Source organism: Narcine bancroftii, chromosome 2, assembly GCF_036971445.1.
Source record: "Narcine bancroftii isolate sNarBan1 chromosome 2, sNarBan1.hap1, whole genome shotgun sequence".
Lineage (NCBI taxonomy): Eukaryota > Metazoa > Chordata > Chondrichthyes > Torpediniformes > Narcinidae > Narcine > Narcine bancroftii.
The window spans coordinates 99,718,641-99,737,904 of NC_091470.1; the positions used below are offsets into that span (position 1 = coordinate 99,718,641).

Genomic DNA, 19,264 nt, shown 5'->3' on the forward strand with positions numbered 1-19,264 from the left:
TTTTTTTGCCCACTGACCTGTACCCAGTCCATATCCCTCCATACCCCTCCTATCCTGTCAAATTTCTTTCTTAAATGTTAAAGTTGAGCCCACTTCAGCTGGCAGCTCGTTCCACAGTTCCACCACTCTCTGTGTGAAGAGGTTCGCCTAAAACTTTTCCCCTTTCACCCTGAACCCATTTCCTCTGGTTTGTACCTCACCTTCCCTCAGTGGAAAAAAATCTGACCTATATTTTCTCAATCTATACCTCTCATTATTTTGTATATAGGTTCAACCCCTTTAATCTGACGACTTTGGGACCGGGCCATTGCCGAACCACAGAAAATGCCAGAAAAAAGAAATTGACCCCTAAGGGAACCCCCTATGTAAACAATCAAAGGTAGAACAAGGCTTAATGCAGGAAATAATACTTCGTGAAGGCACGGTTAGTGAAGCAGTTAGAGCAGTGCCTTCACCGCGCCAGCGATTGAGACGTTAGTACAATCTCCTTACAGACAGCACGGGACTCTAACCCCGGTTCCTTCGCTGGCACTGTAAAGGTTGAGTCTACCACCATTAGTATAAACCCCTTACAGACAGGGCGGGACTCGAACCCCGGTCCCCATCGCTGGCGCTGTAAAGGTTGAAACTGCCATCGTTAGTATAAATTCCTTACAGACAGGGCAGGACTTGGACCCTGGTCCCGATCATGGCAGATTCAACCTTTACAGCGCCTGTGATTGGGAACCAAGGTTTGAGTCCCGCAGTGTCTGAAAGGAGTCTATACTAATGGTGGTATATTCAAAACCGCCCATGGGAGTTGCCGGACCACATAGCACCAGGTAATAGTGATTCAATCTGTAGCTCTATAAAATCTTCCCACATACTTCTACATTTTTGAGTTTAACCTTTGCCTGTAATTCTGTTCCAGAAGTCCCTGCAACATCCTAGTAAATCTTCGCTGCACTCTTTCAATCTTATTGATATCTTTCCCATTGTTAGGTGGCCATAACTCCACACAATACTCCAAATTTGGCCTTGCCATATCATCCCAACTTCTATACTCAATACTTTGATTTATGAAGCCCACTATGCCTAAAAGCTCTCTTTTCAACCCTATTCTCACACATGACACCACTTTCATTCAATTATGTATTTGTATTTCCAGATGCCTCTGTACTACCGCACTCTTCAGTGCTCTAAAATTTACTATGATGTCCTACCTTGGTTTGCCCTTCCACAATGCAACACCTCACACTTGTCTGTATTATTTTCAGCCAATTTTTCCAGCTGGTCCAGATCCCTCTGCAAGCTGTGAAAGATTTCTTCACTGTCCACTGTTACGAGCCCAGAGGGCCCCAAAACCCAGTAGCAATAGATATTCACCAAGACAAATGGGAACTTAAACAAAAGTTGCTTTTAATTATCTTTAAACATGAAAACCGAATCACATTTTAACTTATCATTATTGACTTAACTAACCTAACTTAACCCCTTTCTAATTCTAAGCGCATGTGTATGTAAAAGTTCAGAAAAGTTATTTGATTCACAGTCCAATCTCATTTCTCACTCCTCCAAGTTCACTGGTTTCAGGCAGTTCTTATACTAGGCACAGAATTTAACATTTATAAAGTTCACCAGGCTTTGGTGCTTGAAAGGTAAATGGTTACCGCTCAGGAAGGTTCTTGTCGGTTTTCAGAGAGAGATGTGTTGTTCCAGGACCTCCACCACTGATATACTTCCATCAGCCACTTCAGTGTCTCGCTGACGATACTTGCCCCATCAGGGTTCTCCAGGCGATAACCCCTTTCTTTCAGGTTGCCAAAGAGTTCTTTTTTGTTTCACTTACTCTAACCCTAACCCTAAGAATGAGCCCACATTTACTACATTAGATGGCAGCTCGTTCTGCGCTCCCACCACTCTGACTGAAGAAGTTTCCCCGAAACCTTTCCTCTTTCACCCTAAACCCATGTCCTTTCGTATTCATCTCCTAATCTAAGTGGAAAGAGCCGACTCGCATTGACTCTGTCTATACCCCTCATAATTTTGTAAACCTCTATCAACTCATCCCTCATTCTACGCTCCAGGGAATAAAGTCCCACCCTGTTTAATCTTTTTCCTTAACTCTACTCCTGAAGACCCGGCAACATCCTAGTAAATCTTCTCTGCGCTTTTTCAATCTTACTGATAAAAGCCATCGAGAACTTCAGGAGGGTCCTTGTTTGCTTTCTGAGGACACTGGATGCATTTGTAAGTGCAAAACCAACTGGGCGTGTCCTTGCTAAGATAGGGTCTGCTCGTGCTTGATGTGTCTGGTCTCTGCTTTGTTGATCATTGAATGTTGGCTCACTTGATGGACTATTTAAAAAAAAAAGACTATTTCAAATCTTTTGAATGCTTATTCAAATTCCACTAGTTTATATGAAGTATCATCTGAACATTCCTTCTTCCTCTGATCTCTTCCGTGCCATATTAGGATACATCACGTAACTCCAGTCCCTTTTTATACGTATCCTTGCGCATCCACTTGCTTCGGAGGTTTGTGCTTTCTCAGCTTAGAAAGATATCATAACGTTTTTTTAAAAAAGTTGTTCAATAAACCCCCCCCCCCCACCCCCGATAATCTGGAATCTGTGCAGATTGATAGATGCCAGATAAGTGAATTTTTGAGGTTGTGAGGATTGGCGAAGTAACGGCGAGGTGCGCCAATTTTAAACAAGAATATTTTACCCATTTATTTCCTCCTGTTTTTTTTTGCCAGTTTTTTGAAGCTGCTGGTTGCTTGAATTCCGGATAATAGGGGTTTTTACTTCAGTGACTGTGTACAACATTTCTTCATATGGAGGGGAGCGAATCTACATAAGGTGGTGGCTGAGGGTTGATGAACCCCCTGTATATGACACCTATGGAGATTTGTAGATGCCGGATAAGTAAATGTTCAGGTAACTTGAGATTGGGTGTTGCGTGAGTGGCGAACTAGCCGCCAGTTTTAAACTTTCTTAATTTTTACCTATTTATTTTCCGCAATTTCTTTTGTCCGTTGATTGAGTTGCCGGTTACTTGAATTCCAGAAAACAGGGATTTTACTGTCTGTAGTCATAATCTCTGTCTGGAGTTGGGAAACTGTAAAGGTGAATGGGATTAGATTTCAAAAAGGTGAAAGGAAAGATTTAAAAGGGTCCTGAGGGATTTTTTTTTTAAACACTGGGCAGTAGGTGTGTGGAATGAGATACCAGAGGAAGTGGGAGAGGCAGCCATAATTAACACGTTTAAACAAGGCCTGGTTGACGTCAGAAAGAGTGTTGGCGGGATGGGGGAAGCACAGTTCAACTCACTCAGCTGTGGGGGAGAGATGCTGGTACCTGCCGAACGAATGTTAACTTCCCATAGAGGGTCACTAGTGTGTGTCAAGCTAGTGGAGAGGGCAGGCCTGATGGTGAGCGATGGCTGCGAGTTTATGGGCGGGGGGGGGGGGGACTGCCCATGAATGCCTCCTCCTGACGCCGACCATGTGTTTGAATGACATTTTGACAAGTACCCGGATAGGAAAGGTGGAGGGGGCCATGGGGGGGGTCTCGCAGGCAAACAGGGGCTAGCTTTGCCTGCGTATTTCCATGTTGTAAAGGTCTATGACGCAATGACTCTTAACAATTAATTTATGAGTTGAACAGAGTTCCTTCTCTGCTCCCGCTCTTTCCCCTCTTCCCCACCCCCCCCCCCCCGCCAAAATAAAGATATCAGCAGAACGCAATTGTGCCGTACTCTGGGCACTGCTTTCGAAGTGACCCAGTGATGCCTGGAGTGCTTCCTGATGTTGGGTGGAAACCTCTCCAGTCACTTGTTCTAGGCCACGGTGAAGGAAGCACATCTGCGCCTTGACTTCCTCCAGAGTCTGAGGAAATTTGGCAGGCCACCTGAGTCCCTTAACCTCTACAGGTGCACCGTTTACAAGCATCCTGCTGGGCCGTATCGCTGCCTGGGACAGGAACTGCTCCACCCCAGGCTGCAAGAAACTGCAGAGGAACCATCACACATTCTCTCCACCCCCCCCCACCGCACGACAATCGACTCCACCCCTAAATCCTGTAAAGTATTAAAAGATGCATCCCATCCTGGCCACACTCCCTTCACCACCAAACCCCCCACCTCCCACCCCAGTCATGAAGATTCACAATGCATCCCGTTAAAGCAGAGTACTTTTGTGTACAGCCGTGCATCGACTTGTGTTCAGGTTACGTCCTGGGAGTGGGGGGGACACAAATTGATTGGGCTCAAGTCGATCATTATTGGTGAAATATACTGTGCAAAATAAGATACTATGACACACATACATGTTCACTTAAACCCCTACAGCAAAGAAAACAGGCCATTTGGCCCTTCTAGTCTGTGCTGACCATTAGTCTACATATTGTGACTAAATACCAATAATTAATGAAATGTAAATACTGTACAGTAATGCCTGCCGGCATCGATCCCGGTGTAAATTTTGAAATTTTTATGAAGCCTTGATGATGACCTTGGACGTATCTGTGATTGGATGTTACTCAATCAGGCGTACGTTGAGGTATGACTGTATTTCGGTACAACATCGTGGGCCGAAGGGCCTGAAATGTTCTATTTCTTGGATCATTGCCCTCAAGGGGGGGGGTAGGTTTGCAGATTGTGGGTGGGTCAGAAACATTTTGAGGCCATTTCAATGAGAATAGAATGTGGACCAAGGGCTAGAACTGGAATTACCACTAGTCAGTAGTGCAAAAATAAACTGTACACAGCGTGAACATGTAAACAATCAAAAGAACTGTAAACAGATAACGAATACAAACAAGCTGAATGGGGGGGAGAGCAAAGAAAATCAATAAAGTGCACAAGTAAGAGGCCTTAAATGAGTCCCTGATTGGGTTTGTTGTTGAGGAGTCTGATGGTGGAGGGGGAGCAGCTGGTCCTGAACCTGGTGGTGTGAGTCTTGTGGCACCTAGACCTCTCTCCTGATGGCAGGTGGTGTGGATCTTAATGATTGCTGCTGCAGTGCTCCCTGTGGATGTACTCAATAGTGGGGAGGGTTTGGCCTGTATTATCCTGGGCTGTGTCACAACCTTTCGGAGGGCTTTACGCTCAGGGCTATTGGTGTTCCCATTTCAGACCGTGATGTGCACTTATGACATGGGCCATTCAGCCCATTGAGACCATTCCAGCTCTGAACAGTTCCATTTCCCCCACCCCAGTAAATTAAATTATCGAAATTTAATTTGTACCTCTGTCGGGGTATCTTTCGTACCTATGGCTGCAGCAAGAATTTCAGTGCGTCTGTACAGGTAGATCCTGACTTACGATGGCATTCGGGTCTGGGACTCCCATCGTAAGTCAAGAATGTCGCAAGTCAAAAAAAAATTGCACTCTATCATTTTTTTTGTAATTATATGTTGTATGTGGGGGCGGGCAGGCGGCCGGGCGGAGGACCATGAGAGTAGCATGGTTGCATCAGTATTGTGAGAGAGTACACTCTACGCTTCTCTCGCGTGACACTGGCATCACCCCACTTCGTGCTAGAGTAGCGTGCTGCACAATGCAAGTGTGGCTAAACATTGGAACTCAAAATTCCAAGGTACGGATTCTGACCATCGTAATTTTTGAAAATTCCTAAGTTAAGTCGGAACATTGTAAGTCGGGGTCTCTCAGTACATTGTACACAATAGGCTCCTATTGCACCCATTCTTTCTCCTACCACCTGAATAAACTGGTGGTAATTTTATAACCTAATCCATGACCAGAATATGTGGGAGGAACCCCATGGGGTCGGGGAGGGGGCAGGAACGTGTAAGCTCCGCACAAACAACTCCAGAGGTCAGGCTTGAACCAGGGGTCACTGGTGCAGTGAGGCGGCCATTCTACCAGCTGCGGCACTCCATAGCCCTTTGCCTGCCTGCCTGGGTGAGAAAGTACCGTCAACTGAGGATTGAATGCCTGCTTGAGAGGAGGAGGTCTGAACACTGCAGCTTCCACGCCAAGAACGCATCGGCAGCATTTCTGATGTGGATCACCCCCAGAATCTGGAAGTGAATATGACCGGCATATTCTGAAAGAGTGTTCTTTGATGCAGCTCCTGGTCTGCGTCATGAACGAAGCATTGTTCATCAAGTTTATTGTCATCAGATTCCTCAAGTACAACCCAACGAAACAGCATTCTCTGGTCCTCAGGACAAAACATGCAGACAGACACCTAGACATAACACACATACAGACAAGTATTTATATATACCTGGAGTGGCCAAACCTGCTTAATGTAAGAGTCACATGCAATAAACTTCAGATGTTTGATAGCCACGTGCTGTGTGTGGAGGAAACATGGCCTCCCTGCCTGTCTGAAATGTGTGTATTGCAGGTGGTCACGTGTCCTCCCTGTCTGAAACTTATTTGGAAGTTACATCACCTGTCAATCAAGGTTGGTCTCGGGCCACTAGTTAGTGCACACCTCACCGTTGGCTAATTCAAATCACCTTACATCATTATTGTCAGGACACACAGATTATCCCTGTACTGAACAAGAGCACACAGCATTTTCTCTCTCTCTTCCTCATGATCAGAGCCCCGGAGACCCTTCCATGTCAGGTGGACGCCGCTAGAAGGGTCGCGGTAAGGCATACACTACACTACACTGAAGCTGAGCCATAGTATTGCAATAGATCAATACTTGCAATAGAGCCGCACCCTTATTGAGCACAGACCCGGGTGCATGTGTAAGAGTCCCTGTTTATAGTGTGAGCTGGGTTGAACATAGGTTTACTGTTATCGGAGTCTAACTGATGTCCGAGGTCAATGTCTATACAGGTACACAATCTTTTATCCAGACTTCTAAAATCCGGAAAGCTCCAAAATCCAAATTCTCACTGCCCGTGGGCAGAAGCTGTTCTTGGTTGCCCTCACAGGATGGCAGTGCCCAGTGTTTAGTGTGGAGTGTTAGCTGATGTTTACCATATTGGTGTCCTGTTATTTTCAGTTGATTGATAAAGCAGAGCATCTCAGATATGTAACAGAGGGTTACCTATGTGGATGTCAATCTACGATCGTTCAGTTTCATCCCTCTGGACAGTTGAATGCCAAACTGATGAGAGAAGAGTGCGTTCGTCATTAGTCTTGGGAACACTACCTCCCTTCACATCAAGCACCCACCGCACCTCCTGTTTTGTGCGATCAGTTGGCTGTGGCAACCTCCGAATGCATCGTGTTGGGAACCTCCTCACCCCTGCTGTGCAGAGCGTTAGCCTGTGTGCAGCCCTTTTTGCCGGGAATCCATTTCACGGGGCATGCGTCCGTTGGGGGTTGCATGTGACACCTGCTCTGTTCGAGTCCTGGACTCTGACCTGACTAATGGAAATTTGTTCGTTATGCCTGTTGTGTTTAGTCACACCTTTCTTTCTGCATTGTATGACCTGCCTCTACTTCTGGGCCACATGTGCCAGAACTAGCATGAAACAAAGGGAACAGGATGTTCTCCGCATAATTACTTTGTTTTTCCGCTAACGATTAATAATTGGTGACTTGAGTATGATTCCACTTGGCAAAAATCGCAGCTTGCACTTGCTGAAGTTTTTGGATAAAAAAGAATGCGTCGCAAAATCTATAAGATAAACTGATCCCTTGCAGGACTTGAGGCCTTGGTTGAGAGGTGTTTGATCTTTGGCAGTGGTTTTTCTTTCAAGCAGTTAATTAAGCTTTGAATAAATGGCATCTAGTGATGACCAGCATGCAGCCTTGTTCTGGGCAGCACTCCATGTTCTCCCTCAGCCAGGTTGTGCAATGACCTGAATGTGTCCGGGGTGACAGGCAGTGATGAAGAAGGAGGTGGATGCAGCCTTTGTCGTGAAATCTGTGTGGCGAACCGTGGCTAAATGGATGGGGATCAGGAGGAGCTGCAAATGCTTCGGGGAGCTCGATCTGCTGTGTCAGTCTGACCCCATCTGGTTCAGATTGGTATATAATCCTTCCAGATTGGTCTTGCAATTTTCCAGGGATTGAAGGGTAGCTTCATCGGGATTTTTTAAATCCAGAAGTAAAACACAAAAGTCTGCAGACTCTGGTTGAAGTAAATACACAAAGCTGGTGTTACGAGCCCAGAGGACCCATAAACCCAGCAGCAATATATATTCAATAGATATGGTTACTTAAATAAAAGTTGCTTTTAATTATCTTTAAACATGAAAACAGAGTCACACTTTAACTTATCTAACCTAACTTAACCCCCTTCTAATTCTAAATGCACGTGTGTGTAATGTGTGTGTAAGTTCAGAAAAGTTCTTTGGTTCACAGTCCAATCTTACTTCTCATTCCTCCAAGTTCACTGGTTGCAGGCAATTCTTATACTGTGCACAGAATTCTTATACTGCGCAGAATCTATAAGGGTAGAACTGAGGAATAGCAAGGGGCGGAAAATGTTAGTGGGGGTGGTATATAGGCCTCCAAATAGTAATGTAGAGGTGAGGGAAGGCATTAAAAGAGAAATTAGAAAAGCGTGCAATAAGGGAACAGCTGTCATCATGGGAGACTTTAATTTGCATATAGATTGGACTAGCCAAATTAGTAAAAATACTGAGGAGGAGGAATTCCTTGAATGTTTACGGGATGGTTATCTAGACCAATATGTCGAGGAACCAACTCTGGAGCAGGCCATTTTAGATTGGGTATTATGCAATGATAAGGGGCTAATCAACAATCTTGTTGTACGAGGCCCTTTGGGTAGGAGCGATCACAATATGATCGAATTCTCACTCGACGTGGAGAGTGATGAAATTAAAACCGAGACTAAGGTCCTGAATTTAAGTAAAGGGAATTATGATGGTATGAGACGGGAGTTGAGTAAGATTGATTGGGTGGTGTTTATGGGGGAGTTGACTGTGGATAGACAATGGAAAGCATTCACAGATCTAATGGAGACATTGCAAAAATCGTTTATACCGGTTTGGCATAAAATGGATGCAGATGGGATGTTTCCAATGATGGGAAAATCCAGAACCCGGGGCCATGGTTTGAGGATAATAGGCAAACCATTTAGGACCGAGATGAGGAGGAATTTCTTGACCCAGAGGGTGGTGAATCTGTGGAATTCATTGCCACAGAGGGCAGTAGAGGCAGGTTCATTAAATCTATTTAAGAGGGAATTAGATCTATTTCTTCAGTATAAGGGTATTAAAGGTTACGGAGAGAAGGCGGGGACGGGGTACTGGACTTTAAGATCAGCCATGATCTCGTTGAATGGCGGAGCAGGCTCGAAGGTTCGAATGACCTACTCCTGCACCTATCTTCTATGTTTCTATAAAGTTCACCAGGCTTTAATGCTTGAAAGGTAAATGGTTCTTGTCGGTTTTCAGAGAGATGTGTTGATCCAGGACATCCGCAATTGATGTACTTCCAACAGCCACTTCATTGTCTTGCTGACGAAACTTACCCCTCAGAGTTCTGTAGATGATAACCTCTTTCTTTCAGGTCACCACAGAGTTCCTTTTTGTTTTCCTTATTCCAAGTGAAACATTAGACAACCAGTCTTCTCCTCTTGCATGAACCACAAGGGCTTTGACTAGGCGGTCTTCCAAATGGGGCTTTCCACAAGCTTGCCAGCTTGTCTTGTTCCAGTCCCAGGTGCTTTTGCTGGCTGTAACACTGTAGAAGAAGCCTCTCTCTTCCCCCCCCCCCCCCCCTTTAGAGAGAAAACCTGTTTGACTCTCTCTGCTTGCAAAACCACATGACCCTCTTAGAATAGCAAGTTCTCTTCCAGACAATCTGCAGCTCCAACAAGATCTTTCATCTGTTGCCTTTTGCAAACGACAATCCATTAGTGAAGTCTCTTGAGTACTCTCCCAAGCTCTTGCAACAGCTCTAAGGCCCCAATATGTCTAGCATGGGGCAGAGCTCCAGTATTTTAAATAAAATCTGTTTTAAAGTGTTTGTATGTATTATCTCCCAAAAACATATCTATATACTCTGTCACACTGGAAAAACTCAGCAGGTCAAACAGTGTCCTTTATATAGCAAAGACGTAGCCGACGTTTCGGGCTTGAGCCCTTCATCAAGGTAGGAAGGGTTCAAGCCCAATTTATATTCAGCCACTACTCTTTCTCATTGAGTCTCCTCACTACTAGAATCTTGCCCAACATTGGTTAGGTGACAGATACCTCATACCACTGACTGTCCTTTTGCTGAGATCACCCATCAGGAAGCCTGACCTCCGCTGGGTGTAAACACTTACAATTTCCATTCCAATCACACAGGTACCAAGCCTTGTAATTAAGCTCAGTGGCCCAAAGTGAATTTGGCGGGGTGGTGGCATGAGTTCAGATCACTCGGAGCAGTTCAATAATGAATGCGGGCTATGTTCTTCTTGCATCAATTCAGGCACAAGCTGGATTGATCAGTGAAGCCAGAGTGAAACTTTGTCGCCGTTTGATGGCAAGGTGTGGTTTTGCATTGGTTTCTCATTTCCAGCAATGTACAACCTGCTGGAGGAAATCAGTGGGTGGGGGTGGGTGGAGGTCAGTGATCCGAAAGCCTCCTTCACTCCAGGGAAAATGATCCCAGCCTATCCGGTCTCTCTTGGTAGGTTGTTGACTAACTGTACATTCCTGATTTCCATCCGAAATTCTCGTAACAGTTCTACAAAGAAGGACGTCAAGTTTGTTGTCACCTGATTGCACAAGTGCATCCTGATAACACACATACAGGCAAACAATATGTATTTAATCTATACAAATAAATAACTAAATATTTCTCAGAGTCTTGGATGTTTAGTGTGAGTCGTTCAGCCTTCTCACTGCCTGTGGGAAGAATCTGTTCCTCCGTCCTGGTGGTGCTGGCTCTGATCCTCCTGTATCTCTTCCCCGATGGGAGCAGCTGAAAGATGCTGGGTGGAAGGGGTCCTCAATGATTTTGTGTGCCTTCTTCAGACAACAACCCCGATCACGTTGACAGGGAGGGAGACACCTGTGATCCATTCTGCCACTCTTGTGGATCTGCAGTAACTGTACCGCATTGTGATGCAACTGGCCAGGTCGTTCTCAATAGAGGTCCTGGAGAAGGTTGACGTAATGGTGGCTGGTAGCCTTGCCCTCTTCAGTATTTTCTGGAAGTGCAGCCGCTGTTGTGCCTTTGAGGAGGTGTACTGGCTTTGGAGACTGTGCAGAGTAGGTTCACCAGGTTGATTTCAGAGATGAAGAGAGATTGAGCCAGTAGTCTGGGACTGTACTTGCTGGAATTTAGAAGAATGGGAGGGGATCTTATAGAAATGTATAAAATTATGAAAGGCATGGATAAGATGGAGGTAGGTAAGTTGTTTCCATTGGTGGGGGATACCAAAACTAGGGACATAGCCTCAAGATTCAGGGTTGTAGATTTAGGACGGAGATGAGGAGGAACTGCTTTCCCCAGAGGGTGGTGAACCTGTGAAATTTTCTGCTCGTTGAAACAGTGGAGTCTTCCGCAGGGAATAGTGTGGAGCACCGAGGAAGCAGCGAGCAAGCATGAAATTCAAAAGACTGTACAACAGGCTTTATTCCAGTAAAAGTCTGAACACCAGTTCATGCCTTGGTGGCTCTCCGTGTGACTGGCTCAGGAAGGGGCCGGCTCAGGTTTATATTCAGGTCGGCTGATTGACAGCCGGCCAGGTGGAGTCAGCCCCTTAAGTGGTCTTTCTGCAGGTGCAGAGATTGCCCCCTGCAGTCAGCTGGTGGTCGTATCACCACAGATATTATTTACGGTTGGATAGATAGTAAGGGAATTGGGGGGAAAAGGCAGGTTGGTGGAGATGAGCCTGTCGTCAGATCAGCCCTGATCTCATTGAATGGCAGAGTTGGCTTGACAGCCGGGATGGCTGACTCCTGCCCCTACTTCTTATGTTCTTAAGGTTCTGAATACCAGTGTAAAATCTTTGGGTTGGGTGCTGAGTCTAGAGTGTTTTATTACCTTGGAGCGTGTGAAGGTATTTTCTGGTACTTGCTTGGATTGTTCTGTTTTATCTGTTGTTTGCTAGTTTCTCCTTTTGCTTTTTTTTTCTATCCAGCACTGCTAACCTCGTGGTGTGAGGATTTGGGCAGACTCCTCCTAGTGCACCATCGGAAGAGCCGATCAAACAACCCTGCTGTCAAATTGCCCCTGCAGCCCCCCATGAACTCAATGAACCCCATGAAGCCGTCTCTTCCACCCACACCTCACAGGTAAGCAAGTTTGCAGATGATGCACATGTTGGCAGATGGTCCAAGGATCCAGCAGGATCGATTGTAGTGATGCATTTTGGGAAGTCAAATCTAAGGGCAAGAACACAGTAAATGGTAGGATCCTGTTCTGAGGTGCAAGTCTATAGATTCCTGAAGGTAGCACCACAAGTAGATGGTGGGGCCAGGAAGGGGTGGGTAAAGTTTGTAGATCAGGGTGTTGAGTTTTCGGCAAGTCGTGTTGCAGCTGTGTAAAATTGTAGTTAGACCACATTTGGAATATTATGTGCAGTTATGGTTGCCACATTACAGGAAGGATGTGGCGGCTTTGGAGTGAGTGGAGAAGAGGTTTACCAAGGTGTTGCTTGGTTAACGGGTATTAGCTAAAAGGAGAGCTGGAACTAGAATTATTCTCTCTGAAGTAGGAGGCTGAGAGGAGGCCTGAAGTTCATAAAATTATGATTATGTGTAATTGGAGGAGGCCGGGCAGTGGGGCTGAGTGGGGAAAATGGACCAGCTCCTGATTCAATGGCGGGGCAGACTCGATGGGCTGACTCGCTTATTTCTGTTTGTAGTGATCACTGAGTGGCATAGACAGGATAGATGGTTCCCCCCTCCCCCCACCCATTCTCCTCCCCCCCACTCCCCCCCCCCCCCCCCCCCCCCCCCCGCCCTGACCCCAGTGTGAAAATGTTTTGTACTAGTGGGGATATTTTTTAGGGAAGATTTGTGCAGCTAGTTTTTCAACAAGGAGAATTTCTGAATGTGCTAGCAGGGTAGGTGATGGAAGTAGATGCAATAACAACATTTAAGAGGCATTTAGACAGACTCACGGACAGGCGGGGAATGGGGGGAATAAGTTTAGATTGGCATCAAGGTGGGCACACACACGGTGGGCTGAAGGGTCTGTTGGGTGTTGTGTGTGTTGCCTAAAATGATCAAACGGTATCATCATTTTGGACCTCACTGTACCTACACATCAAGGTGAAAGACAGTCTCTGATTGAAAATAAGTCAACAGTTTGGAACGGGAACTATTTTCCATATGTTTTATTTCAAGATGCCTGGTTAGAATTTGATGAATTGCAATGCTCTGGTTGAATTTTAGGGCATATTTTATGATTTTACGTTTTCTAAACCCATTTCAGCCCTGCTTATTGGGGAGAGCTGGGGAACTGATATCTAGAATCTTGCTTCCAGATTGTATTCTACCCCTGATGCACAAAAGGTGTTTTGTGCGTGGTGACAACAGCAAACCTTGGTCACCAAAAACTTTAATGATTCTGGTTTCCCCATCAAGTCGGGGCCTACACATTTGAGCGTGGCAGTTTCCTGTAGAGCTTGCGGTTACCATGTTGATGACCCTCTGCAGCTGGAGCATTGCAGGGGACTAAAATCGTGGATGGGGGTGGGGGGTGGGGTCAGGGTAGTGGGTGTGCAGGCTGAGGGGTGCGGGGAGGTTGTAGTCTTCGCATGAGCCTGCCGTACTTGGATGGTTTGAGACTTGCTCGCTGTACGCTGTGGGTAACTCCGGTTGTACTCGTAGATAGCTATGAAGAATCAGAATATATTGTCACGAACATGTCATGAAATTCATTGTTTTATGGCAGCAAACGTTTATATAAACCTCCTTACATAATAAATAAAAATAGTGCAAGAAAAAAGACAAAGTAAGGCAGTGTCTGATCATTCAGGAATCTGATGGGAGTGGGGAAGAAGCTGTTCTTGTGCCGCTGAGTGTTCGTCTTCAGGCTCCTGTACCTTCTACCCCACGGAATAGAGTGAAGAAGGCATGGCCTGGGTGGTGGGGGTCCTTGAGGATTGAGGCTGCTTTCTTAAGACACTGTCTCTAGTGCCCGTGATGTCGCAGGCCGAGTTAACAACCCTCTGGAGTTTTTTTATTGTCCTGGCACCTCCGTACCGGGCTTGATGCACCTAGACAGAGTGCTGTGAAATTTTCCAAGAGTCTTCGGTGGTGCACAAGGGAGGATGAGCGTTAAAAGTGGTGGATGGGGGTCTAGTCAAATGAGCCACTTTGTCCCAGACGGCGCTGAGCTTCTTGAAGACTGTTGCTGGCAAGTGGAGGGTTTTTCCACCGTGCTCCTGGTTTGTCCTTTGAATGTGATGGGAAGATTTTGTGGTATCAGGAGTCTGACAATGCAGGGTCACCAGCCTCTGCCCTGCATTGGCGGCTTACTTACCATCTTCTTGGCCAGTGATGACCCCAGCATGTTCAAGTCAAGTTAATTGTCATTTGAATGCCCAAGTACAACCCAACAAAATAATATTCTCTAATGGTGCTGGCTGTGATACTCCTGTTTCTCTTTTCTGACAGAAGCAGCTGAAAGATGGTATACGTGGGATGGAAGGAGTCCATGTTGATTTTGTGTGCCCTCTTCAGACAATGATCCCGGTAGATCTCATTGATTTGATGGGGATGGGGGGGGGTGAGGGATATTCCAGTTACCCTCTCTGCTATTCTTATGGTCCTATGGATTGACATTCAATCCATTTCTTTGCAGCAAATGTATCACATTGTGATGCAGCTGGCTCGATAGAGCTGGTCTTGCCCACCTCAGTCTTCTCAGGAAGTGCAGTCCCTGTTGCGCCTTCCTTGCAAATGAGGAGATGTGTGTGCCCACGATAGGTCACGAGTTAAATTAACTCCAAGGAACTTGGTGCTCTCCACTCTCTCCTACAGAGTTCTTGATGTATAGTCGAGGGTGGTCGTTTCTGGTCCTCTCAGAGTCCATGATCATCCCCTTCGCTTTGTCCACGTCAAGGCTTGGGTTGAACTATATCATGAGATTTTCCATCTCTTCTATGTAGTCCGACTCATCGCTGTTGCTGACGAGGGCGACGACAGTCGTGTCATCTCCAAACTTGAGACCTTGTTGGAGGTGGATCTGGTGATGCCGTCATGGGTCAGTAGCGCGAACGGGAGTGGGCCGAGCACACACAGAAGGTGTATGAAGGACCATAGTGTCAAGTTGCTGCAATCTGCCTGGGGACAAAGGAGCAGCACGTGGAATGGATGTAGGGGTGTCGGAGTGGATGCACTGGATGTCCCATCCAGGACACCTCCATTCACGATTGCAACTTGTTTCATGGATGCAAGTATATATAAAACCATATAACAATTTAAAGTGCGGAAACAGTTCATCTCAGCCCTTCTAGTCTGCGCCGATTTACATGAAACTCCACTAGTTCCACCTACCCACTCCCTGCCCATAACCCTCCAACCCCCTCACATCCATGCACTCATCCAACCTCCTCTTAAATGACAAAATTGACCCCGGTGCAACCACCTCTTCCGGAAGGTCATTCCACTCAGCCACCACTCTCTGACTGAAGAAGCTTCCTCTTATGTTACTTCTGAGATTTTGCCCCCTAAACCTTAACTTTCGACCCCATGTTCCAATCTCACCTACCCTCAAGGGGAAGAGCCTATTCACATCTACTCTATCTATTCCCCTTATAATTTTAAATACCTCTATCAAATTCCCTCTCAACCTTCTACACTCCAATGAAGAAAGACCCAGTCTACTCAATCTTTCTCCGTATTCTATATACTGCAATCCAAGCAGCATTTTAGTAAATCTTCTCTGCACCCTCTCTACCTTATTGATATCCTTTCTATAATTTGGAGACCAGAGCTGCACACAATATTCCAAAGGCCTCACCAATGCCTTGAACAGTCTCAACATCACCTCCCAGCTCCTATATTCTATGCTATGATTTATAAAGACCAGCATGCCAAAAGCCTTCTTCACCACTCTATCTACATGAGAATCCACCTTCAAAGAACGATGAACTGTTACTCCAAGATTCCTCTGTTCCTCTGCATTCCTCAATACCCTCCCCTTCACTGCATATGTCCTATTTTGATTATTCTTCCCAAAATGAAGCACCTCACATTTATCTACATTAAACTCCATCTGCCACCTTTCAGCCCACTCTTCTAAGCAGTCCAAATCCTTCTGCATTTCCCGAAAACCATCCTCGCCATCCACAACTCCCCCTAGTTAGCAGTGAATGCCTAATGCCTGTCTGAAAGTAATTAACAAAGTATTCATGATGATGTTATCTCTGTCATGCTGAATTGAACCGTCACGTCTGGGTGCAGTTTTACATTGGGTCGTTTTATGCCAGAAATGGGGACAAGCACCTTAAAACTTTGTGAAAAACAATTTTTGTGTAAACTTTTTTATAAAAAAGAGGCACAAATGGATCCACTTTCTAGACTTCACCTATTGGAGGCAGTGAAAGCACTTGTAATAGTCCCATTGTAAAGAAGGGAGCAGACCTGTATTTTCAGCAAGAAGTCCAGTAGATGGGTCACCTTGCAGGAACCATCAAATATAAAAGGTTGTGATCAATGAGGAAGAAGTGGATGAGTGAGGCCAGATAAATCAGAATTTGTTTACTCGAGTCACGCGCGTATTCTTTTAACAATGAACCACGCACACCACATCATGACGTCCCGTGCTGGTTCGCTGGACTTCTTGGAGTTGTAGTCTATCTATAGCATTGCTACAAGTTGATGAAAGTAAAGCACACACAGAAATGCTGGAGGAACTCAGCAGGTCACATGCAAACACTTTAAAACAGATTTTATTTGAAGTACTGGAGCTCTGCTAATGCTAAACATATCGGTGCCTCACAGCCTTTGCAAGAGCTTTGAATAGTGCTCAAGTGACTTCACTAATGGATTGTTGTTTACAAAAGGCAACAGATGAAAGACCTTGTTGGAGCCATATATTGTCTGGAAGAGAATGTGCAGTTCTGAGAGGGTCATGTGGTTTTGCAAGCAGAGAGAGTCAAACAGGCTTTCTCTCAGAGAGAGATAAACACACACACACACACACACACAGCCAGCAGACAATAGCTGGGACTGGAACAGGACAAGCTGGCAAACTTGGGGAAACCCCATTTGTAAAGTCCTTGTGGTTCATGCAAGAGGAGAGGATTGGCTGTCTAATGTTTCCCTTGGAATAAGAGAAACAGAAAGGAACTCTGTGGTGACTTGAAAGAAAGAGGTTATCATCTGGAGAACCCTGAAGGGGGCAAGTTTTGTCAGCAAGACACTGGAGTGGCTGATTAAAAAGGAATCAGTTGTGGATGTCCTGGAACAACACATCTCTCTCTGAAGAACCCTCCTGAGCGGTAACCATTTACCTTTTGAGCACCAAAGCCTGGTGAACTTTATAAATGTTAAATTCTGTGCACAGTATAAGAATTGCCTGCAATCAGTGAACTTGGAGGAATGAGAAGTGAGATTGGACTGTGAACCAAAGAACCTTACTGAACTTGCACAACATTACACACACGTGTGCTTAGAATTAGAAGGGGGTTAAGTCAGTCATGATAAGTTAAAGTTTGATTCTATTTTCATATTTAAAGATAATGAAAACAACTTTTGTTTAATTGCTGTTGGGTTTTGGGGCCATCTGGGCTCGTAACAGTATGTAACCAATATTTAGGGCCTGAGCCCTTACTCAAGGTACGAGTGAAAAGCAGGCAGGTGGCTGAATTAAAAGGCTGGGGAGAAGGAAAGAAAGGGCAGGGGGGTGGGGTGGAGCACAGACCAACAGACCAAAGATGATAATTGGACCTGGAGAGGAGGACAGGAGGGGAAAGGTGAGAATTGATCGGGAGAGGGGGTGGCTCTGTGAATCTATATTGGGAGGAGAGGAGATGGAGAGAAAAGGAAAAAGTGAGAGAGAGACAGACAGAGGTGGAGGAAAGGAGGCATAGGGATAGATGGGGTTGGGGGGTGGTGGCTAACGGAAACCGAAGAAGTTGATGTTGACGTCATCCATTTGGAATAAGAGGTGCGGTAGACTCAGTCACGACGACATGGAATTGGAACTGGGAATTGAAGTGGGCGGCCACTGGGAGATCCACGCTATTGAGGCGGACAGCCGTGGTCTCAACAAAGCGATCTCCCGGTCTGTGTCCAGTCTCTCCAAAGTAGAGGAGACGCAATGGGAGCACTGGATGGAGCCGACGGCCCCCCGCAGATTCACAGGTGGAGTGTGGCTTCATTTGGCCATTGATGAAAGGCAAGGGAGAAACACAAAAGTTTGCAGGTGTTGGAATGAGCACCCATGGGGAGGAATGGGACTAAAAGGTTACACCCCCCCCCCCCCCCCCCGTAATTCTTTTATCGTTTTCTTCCTACTTTGGGCTAGATAAAGTTTCCCGACCCAAAACGGTGGTTGATCACTTCTACCCACAGCGGCTGCCTGTCCTGTTAAGTTCCTCCAGCGCCTCATTGTTTGACTCGATCTTTGTGGGTTTGAGGTTATGGTGGGAAAGAATAAATCAGAAATAATTTATGTATTTAAATTCAATTTAAAGACTGAGAAAATCAAAATGGAAGAGGCTCTTCAGTTTATCTGGTGAATTCGACATTATTCCTTTGTGGAAGTTAACCAGTTATTGATCGAATCCATCAATATCAACACTAAGTAATTCATAAAATACAATCTGTTTTTGATGCTTCGCACTTGATTTTTTTTGTCAAATGCATAGGTTCAATTAGCTTTGAAATTGTAATCTACTACTAAAACTTCATGGCCTGTAACATGTAATGAAAACCCTCAGATTAGTATTGTATTTCCTATAGAATGGCTATAGAGGAAAAACAAACGTTTCTTTTTTGGAAACTAATGCATGGTTTTGATCAGACATAAACCAAGCTTCATTTACATGATATAAACGATGATGCGAAACTTTAAAAATGAAACCCGGTGCAACAGAAGCAAAATCTTTACCAAAGGATGGAACAGGAAACTGAAAAGCGGAGAGAAAGATTAAACAATACATTATTTCACAGGTAAGTGTTGAACTTGTAAATTTCTTTTCTTCTTAAAGTATTCTTTATTGCTGTCTACTGTAAACCACTGTTATACTGTGAATGGCTACTGCCGGCTGGACACGCCTCCCAAGACCGATTTCCCACCCATTACCACCTCTGCAGGCTCCCTGCTCTTCAGTCGATGAGGCTGGTTGTTGCCCCAGTCTGTAGACAATAAAAGCCCGTCGGTTTCACAACCTCGGTCTTTTGTGGTAATTGATGGGGCATCA

General features: G+C 45.4%; 1 protein-coding gene across 6 annotated transcripts in view; it reads left to right on the forward strand.

Moving 5' to 3' along the window:
* LOC138753986 (zinc finger MIZ domain-containing protein 1-like) overlaps positions 1-19,264 on the forward strand; it is a 196,940-nt gene that overhangs the window by 106,889 nt on the left and 70,787 nt on the right. For 5 of the 6 annotated variants that reach the window (XM_069917661.1, XM_069917664.1, XM_069917662.1 and 2 more), the window contains one exon: positions 12,023-12,176. In XM_069917661.1, coding sequence (XP_069773762.1) covers positions 12,023-12,176 — 154 coding nt within the window. Of the gene's footprint in view, positions 1-12,022; positions 12,177-19,264 lie in introns of those variants that run through there. The other variant, XM_069917666.1, reaches the window with a different exon arrangement.